The 12,031-nt window shown below is 44.3% G+C and overlaps 1 protein-coding gene across 2 annotated transcripts; it reads left to right on the forward strand.

Moving 5' to 3' along the window:
• The first annotated feature begins 959 nt into the window (after window positions 1-959).
• On the forward strand, window positions 960-11,890 carry mmp23ba (matrix metallopeptidase 23ba). 2 transcript variants are annotated; one of them, XM_035380748.1, is made up of 8 exons: window positions 960-1,535; window positions 5,997-6,136; window positions 6,760-6,899; window positions 7,458-7,625; window positions 8,293-8,457; window positions 8,873-8,983; window positions 10,197-10,323; window positions 10,893-11,890. In XM_035380748.1, the coding sequence occupies exons 1-8, from the start codon at window positions 1,407-1,409 to the stop codon at window positions 11,065-11,067; spliced, it is 1,155 nt and encodes a 384-aa protein (XP_035236639.1). In that variant the 5' UTR covers window positions 960-1,406; the 3' UTR covers window positions 11,068-11,890. The 2 variants fall into 2 exon arrangements, with proteins under 2 accessions (XP_035236639.1, XP_035236640.1); XM_035380749.1 differs by having other exon boundaries at window positions 6,001-6,136.
• Window positions 11,891-12,031: the final 141 nt, after the last annotated feature.

Here is a 12,031-nt window from a genome sequence, read left to right on the forward strand (position 1 = left end):
TAATCCCTTGTAGGCTGTACCAGTTACTTGCTAATTTATAAAATATTGGCTGAAATGATTGCCTTTTCTGTCAAATTAGAAAGAAATTCACACAGGCATCACTTGTAAAAGACTCAATTTCAGGCAACTCACGAGGAGTTGAAAAGGTTTGATACCATTTTGACATACATATAAGTATGAATACCTATGTGTGGGCATATACATGAATACCTATGTGTGTATGCAAAAATGGTGTGCATATATGGATGCTTACTGTGGCCTTGTTGAGAAGTAGGACTACACACAATGATGAAACACATACTGATTCATACAAATATGATGTATGAATCATTTGGTTAACTGTTGTGGCTCTGAAGACCATTTTCAATTTGAGCTACTTCAGAGCCTATGGGGTACACTTTGGAAGCAGCACTTCATCTTGAAGTCTTCTGTGGTTCTGCTTTAAGATTACACATACCCTGAAGCTGAAACGGTTTATAGTAGCATGCCCTCAATTAGCTGATCTCCTGGGGCTGAATGCAGATGTTTTTTGTTTGTTTTGTTTTTTGACAGGTCCTTTGGTAATTTATTGTACTTTTCTAGCCTTTTCTGGACCTGTTGACAAACCTGACAACAGGCATATAGCAGAATCTTAACTTCCCATCCACTAGTTATAGGCCTACTCAAGGAGCAGCCAACCTATAATGAGGATACTGCAGTCTCTATTCTAAACTAGCAGGATTTACAACAGAAAAGATCTGAAGTACCTGTTTTTTGTTTTTTTTTAGATTTGTTGGCGAGGGATCAATGTGAATGCAAACAGAAATTGATAATTAGATTTTCCATATATCTGATGTCTCATACACGTCTATTTTAGAAGATAACACCAGAAAATCGTATATATTTTTAGCTATGACTCGATTGATTGCGTAACTGGTCTTGCTGCAGAAAGATCCTTTTGCACAATACATGTTTGACTCGATGATATCCCCTTCACTGCTAGGCTAGGATAGCCCTGTGATTTCAAGTCTAACAAGGGTCGACTGGCTTTACGAACAATGTATAGAAAACTATGGTCTAGGACTGGCTTTATATTAAAATGCGTACAGCCGGTTTCCTTTCGGCATGAACTTGACAAGCAATGACCTCCATAAGTAATGTGATACCGCTTGGCCGTCTGTGCGGAGTAGCGCTGCAGTAGAAAATAGAAAAAAAAGTGGGAGTTTGGTGCAGACACCAAACTTGAAAGCGACTTTTATATTGAAGCGGAGCCGGACTGTTTGTGCTTTCCCGCTCTAACTTGCATTCTTGCCATAAACTAAGAATAATAGCCTAATAAAGACCAGTTCGATGGTCATTGCATAAATGTTGGCGAAGTACGCTAGAGTATTTCTTTCTTAGGGAAAGCAGTTGGAGGCTTTGCAGTGATGGAGTGTCAGACATTCAGAAGTCATCGACAAGGCGACTCCAGTGTTATATTCTTCACATTGTGTGTGATCAGTGTTTTTTTAGCAGGGATGCAAGAAATCGCGGCATTCCCCACCTGGAGGATTGAGGTAGGGTGTGCCTATTGTATTTTCTGTGTGCATAATTTCTGTTATGTCATCGTAATGTCAATTTATGTTGAGAATTCATTATGTTTTAATACAATCAATTGCTTTATTGGTTTCTTTAAAAAATCCAGTTTTATATGTGTACGATATTAAACTACTTTATTATAATAAGAGAAATCCTAAATATGAATATGATCAGACTACATCAAGTATGAAAGGGATCCAGACTTTATGTTGGCTTGATTTTTCGTTATGCAAAAACAGAACTTTATGAAAAATTACTTAAGTAGAACGTTCAGTAACTTGCAAAAAGTTGATTTTAGCCAGACGTCTTTCCCATAGTTTTCATTGCGATTTGAGCTGAAATCCGGCGCGTCCTCTGAGATTAAAAGGCTGCTTCCGCTGTAAGGTCATTTCCATGACAATTAGATAACTTCACAAAACAGCACCGGCGTCTGTCTTCATTGTGTTTTTTTATGTGAAAACCTTCTATTTTCCATACTTTTTTCATAATCATTCTTATTCGGTGCCTCGTGTAGCCTATACATACCTTGCCAAAACTTTATTCCTTGCCAAACCTTTGCGTCTGGAATCTCGTAACACATGGAACCTCAACATCCATTAACCTAATACTTATGATGACCCGGGCTGTCTGATAAAGGAATTTTATTTCAATGGATTTTATTAACGTTTTTAAAAAAATTTTTTGAAAGGTAATTCTTAAATCACAAATAAACCAATTAATAATTTAGGAAATGCCATGTGAATCATGTCAGTGAATGTGGCAGTACATACTGTTGGAGAAAGACAGTTTTTGGACACAACACTGGCAGTGAAATGTTAGTGAAGGCATGCCTTTCATAAAACAATTCCTCAAAATTTTTTAATTTAGACTAAGAGTAAAATGTAGTTTAAATTAATAAGGCATAGTTTGTTGTAGCTGACAGTAGCAATCAATAGTGAACACATCATGAGGAAACAAGTTGGACTGGGGGGTCAACATAGTTCTATTGTCAATTTACTTTACAACCACTCTTGCGTACATACATGTGATTTGTTCCTTCTCTTTAATACATCACACGGTACATCGTAGGCCGTCATACAGCTGGTATATTTTAGCAAAACTTTAGCTTTAGCCAGGGAGCTGCTGAGTTCCTCATTCAGATGGCAGGGTCACAGGTTCAGGCTTCAGCTTTTTCAGTAAGCAACGATGACCGAGAGGCAGTTCTGAGAAAGAAGCACTGACAATCGGCCTTGTCATAGAATGGGACTCAGCCTGTCAATCCTCCTTGGGCTACTCCTGCATACAGTAAATGCCCATTGGTTTTTCGCCAGGCCGAAATTGTGGATTCCAAATTGGGAAGAACAAAGGAAAAGAACATAAAAACATAAAAGCTACACATTCTTTTTTGGGGTAGCCGTTTATTGAGCGGATCAATCGGAGAAACTGAATGCCAATCCTCGTGCCTTGGCTCAAGTTGGGATGAACCTCAGAATGCGAAAAAGAAAGGACGAAAAGTTGAACGGTCAAGAGAAACGAAACAAGGCCAGAAGCCGGTGCTTGTCCCCAGGCGGAGACAAGAAATGATCTGGTTCGAAGGGCTGCCTCCGCTGAGCTCGTCTTGGACTTGGAATACCTTTTCCACTTTCCCTTCTTTTTTCCTAGGAGCGCAGCTAGCCACCCCTTTGCCAAGGCTGCCTTCTTAAGAGTAACGCTGAGCTCCCAGTGCACCTGAAGAGGTGCCAGCGGGTTTGCGAGTGGTACTGTATCAGACACGGCCAGAACTCGGCCGTCCTCCTCCTCAGGAACGCCAGCGCCACCTCATTTTGGGTAGAAGTGACAGGGCTCATAAATCCAGTCTCCCTGTCTCCGTTATCGGTAGTATGCAAAGGCTTTCCTACACGCCCATCATCGCTGGCCAGAAAATGTGTCTGGCCTCTGCTGCTTGGCAAAGCTGTGCTGTTTTCCTGAAGAACACTGGAAAAAAAGGGAAGAACTTTAGGAATGCAAATTATATATACACGGTGCTTCTTCTGTTACATGAAACATCTTACTTAAAGAAATTTGGCTTGAAACTCCCCCCCCCCCAAAAAAAAGAAGCGTATTTATGCTTATGCTGCTTTTGGAAGAAAATATTCAGATTAATTGTTTCCAGTGTCTGTGCGGAAGATTTACTCAGTTGGGCAGTTGTCTCATATAATAAGTTGGGCAGCTCTATGCAATATAACCCAATTTTCCAAATCTCCTGGGTAACTGAATAAACTATTTATGCTCATGCTAAAACCTTTTATTTCAAGTTTTATTTTTCGGACTGAAATTAAATTTAAAAAGCACCTTTTTCTACCAGCATTTTTTGAACATCTTTTTTTGGTGAACTATGTGTTTCCTCTTCTTCCTCCACATGCTCTTATCTTTTACCTTAAAAACGGTCATGTTTTCTCTTTAGAGTCCCCTGTCAGCAGTCATTTTTGCTGCATTTTAGACTAAAATATTTATAGTCTTCCCCTCTTAACTCAGTTGGAGCGCTTTCCTTGTGCCGGATGTACTGATGTTTAATGAGGAAACATGTAGGGCCAAAACAACATTAAGAGCATCCCTCCCTTTTTTTTAAAAGTCGTGGAACAGCCAGTTCTGCAGCCCTGTCTGTGTCGCCCCAAGTTCATGTCGTTCATTCTCATTTCTCAGCTTTATGACCCTAGAGTAATGGCTGGATGGGGTGGTTAGCCACATCATCAAAAAGGCAAACAGGAAAAAAAAAAAAATCTTTTTTTTTTTTTTTCTTTCGTCAGAAAAGCAAAAAAGCACAGAGGATGACAAATAGGGAAGGGACCACAGCGGAGAAAATGGCACAGTGGGGATCGAACCTCCTCCCACGCGTACGGCTTAAGACCCGGCCGCCCTACGGACTGCGCCACACGCCTCGCCGGAAATATTATTTTAAGAACAGCGCCGGAGACGGCGCGGGCTTAAGCAGAGAACCAATCAGTGCGCGCGGTTCTTTATATAGCGCAATTGTACTCCGGTGACCTGCCACAATTCCCACATAAACACAAGCTCAGGATACAGGCTGAGCTGCAGTTTGCAGAGAAGGATTGTGATCAGAACTAATGCATTACTTTTCAGCTCTGTTGCTGGCTTTATTAAAGAGAAGGATTTAATCCATAAGGAAATCTAGCTGTCATTGGTATGGGTTCCAAAAACGGATGACTAGGCAACTAGACCATTCAGTAGATCCGCGGAACACGTCTTGCTCAAAATGTTGGACATAATCATTAACAACGGATGCCTTCCTGTTCCCACATACCGTAATGGGATGGCCTTGCATGAAAGTGCAAAACATTCCATTCACAATATATTCATTTAGGTGGTGACACAGTCATGTGAAAATATTAGAATTTGCCAGGTTTGCAGAGGAGGCCTGCAACGTGTAGCTTTAAATTCCTGGAAATGTAAATTTCTCATTGTTAACATCCTTGGTATTTGGACTGAGGCCAGAAAAAAAAAATCAAGTTGGGTCATTCACCGTCTTGTTACTACCCCACCACTCCCCCTCCCGCCAAGAGTTTCATTTCCCCCTTTCCCGATGTATGTTTGAGAACACCATCTTAGACAGGCATCTGCCATTTCGGAGAAAGGGAAGACATTACTTGCTTCTCGGACTCGTGATGGCTGCTTTCCCCACACTGAGAGAGGTGCATGTGCTTCGGTTAAACCCCATCCCATTAAACCCTATCCCAAAGATCATCAAATGCAATTTATGAGTTTTCAAATGTGCGTGTTTAACATTTTACCATGCGTGTTTGAAAACTCATAAATTGCCTTTTTCGATGATCTTCAGGAGGCAGGTTAATTTATTTGTGTTTTGTTGTAGGGTAAATCTCTCCCTTTTTTAACCGTAGAAAATGTTTTATGGAGCATTAATTCGAAGAATATGTTTAGTTTGAGTGGCCGCCAGGTCCAGCCTAGTGTGGGGAGCGCTGTAGTCATCACGAAGGCCTCCAAGTCACCGAAAGGTGAATATAATTGGAAATGCAGGGGCTCCCCAGCTGCATCCGGCTAGGTCGCTCATACATAATGCAGCAAGGCGTCCCGTGGGCCAGACCCAGTCGAACTGGGAACCGTGAGGGAGGACTTCGGTCAGCAGGCAGGGGGGAAACCCCTTACCTCGTCCCCCTGCAGACATGCAGCTGTTCAGGATGACTGCATGTCTGCAGCCTCCCCGCGTTTGACCACGCTGCCCTCGGGCACGGTAGGTCAGCTGTGAAATAATCGCAGTAATCGAGTTGGTGAAGTGGAAGAGAAGCAGTGGACTGACTGCCCATGTTTTATAGAAGGCACATGCTTGTGCACTTCCTCCTAAATGGACAACCTTGAAAGGCTGTTTTTTTATTTTTAATAATAATAAAAAATGACCTGTATCAGTTGAAAGATTTTTGATTAATCTAAAGTTCTTTTTGTCCAAGGAAGAAGCTCATCCCTCTGGGGTCTTGATGTTTGGCATTCGTAAAAATGCCCGTTCTCAAGTTCTGCACCTCTCCAGGAACAAGCGCTACGCCCTCACTCCAGAGAAGCTGAAGTGGGACAAATTCAAGCTCACGTACAAGTAGGAACCATTATTTTTTGCAGTCTGCGTAGTTCCCTTGTGGATGGAGATGGACCAGGGAAGTGAACTAGGTTTATCTCCACAAACAGGAAACATTTAAATAATTAAACATAGAATAAACAGTTCCTCTGTTTTTCCAAGCGCCACCCCCGCATCCCCGTTTGTTTATTAACCGCCATTCTCAGTTCTGTGGAGAACTTTTTCTTTCAGAACAAGGCATGGATGGTAAATAAGTTCAAATGGAAAGGCGAGAAGTACTGAAGCCAGAACAAGACATGATCCTGATGAGATTTGACACATATGATTGTGTTAAACCACTGCACTAACTTTATTTTCATCATCTTGTGATGTATAAGCCTGTGAACTTTAAATTTATCAATTAGATGAGAGCTTTGAGCCTTGGTCATCTTGAAAAGCTCTTTTTAAAGGTCTGGTTTATTATTATTAATGTTAATAATAATAATAATAATAATAATAATAATAATAATACCTTTTCATACAGGAAAATAAGTTACTCATGGTGTTTTAGCTCTCTGTTGATAACAGCACCAGGCGCTAGTTTTGGGGAAACTGGTTCAGCACGTTCAGATTGCGCCCCGCGTTGTGTTGTGTGTCCTGCTGAGGTTGCTGTCCTTCCCCCAAAACCTGATGAACGAGAGTGACACGAGGAAGGGGTTCGCCAAGGCCTTCCGCATGTGGAGCAACGTCTCTCCCTTCAGCTTCCGGGAGGTCCCGGCGTACGAGGAGGCCGACATCAAGATCGGTGAGACGCGAGCGCGCTCTGCGATTACGGCATTACAGCGACTGATTGCATCTGTCTGTTGAACCAATCAGCGCTTGCCCTTTTGCTGGCCTTTAAGTGGATGTGTGCATTTCACTTAAGGCATAGACACATCGCTATAAAACAATCTTGAGAAGTTTGTGAGAAGTCCCATATCAGAGAAATCCCATTAAAAGAAACGGGCATCTAAAATTTTATATTTAAGCTGCATAACCACACTTCATGAGCAAAAAAAAAAAAAAAAATACTTACTTGGCCAGACTTACCTTATTTTCTATTCTGTCCTCCAAATATGCACAAAATTAATTCTACATCCCTTTATTGAGACCAGAGATCTTTTCCCTTTCATTCCAGCATGAATTCCCTGGAAGAGAGAGAATGGTTTTCCTCTGGAATGGGAGTTTGATTTGTAGAGGACACACCCAGACAGTGATATACAGGATGTGGATCCAGGCGCATTAGAGAATATGTCTCCTAGGAACTGAAAATTCTGTTCTCCCTCTCTTTCTCTCTGACACACACACACACACACTCTGGTAGGCTTTTACCCTATCAACCATACTGACTGCATGCAGTCTTATCTGCACCACTGTTTCGATGGCATCACCGGGGAGCTGGCCCACGCATTCTTTCCCCAAAATGGAGAAATACACTTTGATGACCACGAGTACTGGATTCTGGGAAACATGCGTTTCAGCTGGAAGAAAGGTACGTACAGTTAGATGCTGTCGTTTTGACTGCTGGTAGCATTGATTTAACAACTTTTTGTCCACGTTTAAAAAAATAAATAAAAATTTCCCCTAGTTTTGAATGAGCAATTGCATTTATTTACCTGTCCCATCCCTAGGAGGGGACAGACGAGTATGTGCATCCTCGAAACGCATGCAGCTTGCAATGGCTTTACACTTGACCAGCTGAGCTGTACAGCCATTGTGCTGCAGGACTCCCCATCTCATGTAGCCAGTGCTGTCCCTAGACTTATGGGGGCTCTGGGCAAAAGATTATTTGGGGATTACACAAGAACATTGGCATCTTCTGATTCTTTATTCTTGGGCGAGACGGCGGGGCCCTAGGCGCAGTGCCTGATCTGTCTAATGGGAGGGACGGCCCTGCATGTGGCAAGCCTAGTACACGGAGTGGTCTTGATTGAGCAGTTGTTCCCCAGGCAACATGATGGCCAACACATGTCCCAGAATTCCATTCCTTTTGCTAGACAAGCTACCCAAAGAAGCCCTATTACAGCTGGTAATCACTGGCTCATTGTAGAGGGGATGTTTGGAGTCATGCCACAGTCTGCAGATTTAATGAAGTACTGTTGTATTTGTGTGTCCACGCACATGTGTGTGTGTGTGTGTGTGTGTGTGGGCACGTGCAGGGGTGTGGCTGACGGACCTGGTCCACGTGGCGGTTCATGAGATCGGCCACGCCCTGGGCCTCATGCACTCGCTCAACCCCATGGCCGTCATGCACCTCAACGCCACCCTGACGGGACGCAAGCACATCACGCAGGACGACGTGTGGGGCATATTCCGACTCTACGGTAGGCGCGGCGCGCTCGGAGGGCACCGAAACGTTAAAATCATGACTTTACTTCGGCCGACGTACAGCAAGTCAGCATCAACATCAATACTGAGATTACTGCCGTTTGTTCCTTAACCCTTCGGATTGTTTTTTTTTCCCAAGGCATTCTAGAACTCCGTTGCTTCCAGTTACCAGTAGCGATTGTTACATCAGCATTAGAATGTTCAGTTACAAACATTTTAATCACGTGCCTGTGATCCTACGCCTTAAAGGGTTAAAACATAAAACAGCCGCACTGTTAACCTTGCACAGGTCAGCATTCCCCTGCTCCTCCTCCTCCTCCTCCTCCCCCCCCCCCCCCCCCCCCCCCCATTTCCACAGTGTTGATTCACTGCCGTCTCCTCCCTCCCCCAACCCCACCCCCCCCACTCCAGGATGTTTGGACAGGCTGTTCATCTGTTCTGCCTGGGCCCGTAAGGGGTACTGCGACAGCAAGCGAAAGCTCATGCAGAAGCACTGTCCGTCCAGCTGCGATTTCTGTCATGGTAAGAGCCATGTGCTGCATGCCTCGGTGAAAAAGAAGACATCTGCCGTGGTTATCTTGGCCCCCCCCCCCCCCTTCGCACACGGCACCGTTCCCACCGGGGTCCGGGACGGGGGACGGGAACCAGCAGCTTTTTTACCGGTAGCCCTGTATATTGTTGGAAATAAATCAAGGAGGTTCGCTTACTCTGAGGACGCGCCAATAAATATCTCCGCACGTCGGGCGTCGTCCAAATGAATTACGCGAGCGTCTTTAGCGCTCCTCTGTGGGACCCAATAAAAAAAGGACACCCCTATTAGTTTTCACGAGGGTCCCATTCGAGGGACTTACGGTTCCCTTTCCGCTTAAGCCGCCGTCGTTCTCCGGAGCTCGCTCACATTTTTATTTGTAAAAAGCAGGATAACGGGGGGGGAATAAAAAGTGGAAAGGATAAAATTCCCTCGCCTGTAATCTGTTTCTCATTGTTGATTGGGGGATAAGTCGCATTGCTATGGAAAATTCCAGCGTGACTACAAACCATCGGAATCTCAAGACTGTGGCTTGTGGGCTAGAGACAGAAGGGGGTCAGCTCCGCATTTACACTGGCTTTGCCAGAGCGGATCGAGAAAAAAAACGAAAAAAAAAAAACGAACTTTCAGACGGACCGAATGAAAAGGATCGGTTTTCTGAGGGGACTTGCCGAAAAGAAGCACACCGTTAATAAATCCAAAGTTCGCTTCCCTTCGATAAACAGTATGTTACATAACCTTCACAGGGCAAAAAACACGGGACAGACATCTCTTTGAATCGATATCTATTAAACCAGACCGAACTGGAGCAAAACCAACCCCTGAACACTCTCTAGGTCAGGGCTGCGCATCCCTGTTCCTGGAGATGTACAGTCCTTCATGTTTTCACCCCAACCCCCAACGAAGCGCACCTCACTCAACAGCTGGAGATCTCGTTGAGCTGCCGATTAGTAGAATCGGCTGTGCCAAATTAGGGTCGAAATGAAAAACCTCCAGGACGGTAGATCTCACAGAACAGGGCTGGGCAGCCCCGATCTGGGGTATGACACAAGCTCCGCATTGCTGTGTGGCACAGAAACTCCACTGCCCTTCACCAGGGCGAAATTCACAACTGTGCATGAAAATTAATGGGATGCGTAATTAGGAGGTGGAAAACTGGAGCACTCACAGAGCGCTAACCCCCCCCCCATATCTCCCTCTCCACAGACTTCCCTTTCCCGACTGCCGCCCCGACCACCATCCCCCCCAGGACCAAACACAAGCTGGTGGTGGAGGGCAAGAAGCTGACCTTCCGGTGCGGAAAGAAGGTCGCCGCGAAGAAAGGAAAAGTGTAGTGAGTACATCCCCTGCTTTTCTGTCACCCCCCCCCTCCACACACACCCACCCCCCACCCCCTTCCGTTCTGGCTGATCCTGGGTCCGGTCTCAGTGACAGAGATGTAAAAAAAAATTTTCATGTGCACTTCTAAAACTTCTAGTGCCGCCATTTTAAAACGACACCCTTTTATGTGCTTTTCGTGGAAGCGCGTGCTGTTGCTCATCTGCTCACGCGCAAACACCGAGCACTGCTTTGGCGCTCCCAGCTATGCAACTGCCCTGGGAGGGGAAGCACTGCATTACATTACAGGCATTTAGCAGGCGCTCTTATCCAGAGAGACATACACAACTTTTTTTTACATTGCATTTACACTGCAACCATTCATACAACTGGATATATACCAAAGCAACGCAGGTTAAGTACCTTGCTCAAGGGTTACAACGGCGGTGTCCTAACCAGGAATCGAACCTGCGACCTTTAGGTTTCAAGACCAGTTCCTTACTCGTTACGCTACACTGCCGCCCTTTTTTCCCCCCATTCTTTCATGGTTTTTCCCCCTAACGCGGAGCACTCTGGCCTCCACAGCTGGTATAAGGACGGAGAGCTCCTGGAGTACTCGCACCCCGGGTACATCTCCCTGAAAGACGACCAGCTGAGCATCGTGGCCAACGCCATCAACGAGGGCACGTACACCTGCATCGTCAGGAAGAAGCACAAAGTGCTGACCAACTACTCCTGGCGGGTACGCGTGCGCTTCTGAGGGGGTGGGGAGGGGGGGGGGGGCGCGCTACCACGGCAACGGACAAAGCGAGAGACGGGGGCGCGCTACCACGGCAACGGACAAAGCAAGAGGACAGACCCTTACCACTCACCTCCACTATAATCAGGCTAAGACCTCACACTAAGCTGGGCACATATTTCAGAAATGATAAATGAAAATTGTCATTGTTTTATTCAGGTTTTTTTTTCTTTTCTTCCAGTTTTTGTACATGCTGATGCCAATTAAAACAATTTTATTCTGTCACTTGATACGTGTTTTCATTAAATATTCTATCTTTTGGAGACAAATACGAATTTGTTATATTCATGAGGTTTTAAAACTTTTCCAAAACCAGATAACTCGGCTCATGTCAAATTTCAAAAATAGTTAAAATGGAGGATATTACATTGCTATATAGTTGAGTATCAAGCAGGAAAAGAAAAAATGAACATTTGCATTTTAGACGCCAACAACATCAAAGGGGAACAGCTATTGAACAGCTAGTGCTCCTCTCATAAAATGTTTTGAAAAATTCAGACAGCTGTATGCATCGTACATGGCCCATCAAGCACGTGGCCACAACCACATATGGCATCCAAGTCAAATATTAGCTTTGCAAAAAATACTGTAAATATTTGAGGAGAGATGACAGACAGCTGAAGCATGTCTGGAGCATAAGGACACCCTTGCTGTCAGCAAAAAGAATGAACTATCTCCATTTGTTTGTAAATCAAAAAGCCTTGTGGCTCTCCCCGTGTCAGACACTGTTTGGTCTAGAGACGTCTGCAAAAGAAAACAAAAAGAAAAGAAAAAAAAAAAAAAACTTTTTTGGTTGTGCAATCCTTGGCCCGCACCAGCTATCCCCATTGTTAACACATCAAAGTTCAGCTGCTGAATGTCACATAAGCACTTAAATTCAGAAATAAAAGTCACCCCAAAAAAAAAAAGAGAAGAAAATTATATA

The sequence above is a fragment of the Anguilla anguilla genome, chromosome 11, assembly GCF_013347855.1.
Source record: "Anguilla anguilla isolate fAngAng1 chromosome 11, fAngAng1.pri, whole genome shotgun sequence".
In the NCBI taxonomy this organism is placed as follows: Eukaryota; Metazoa; Chordata; class Actinopteri; order Anguilliformes; family Anguillidae; genus Anguilla; species Anguilla anguilla.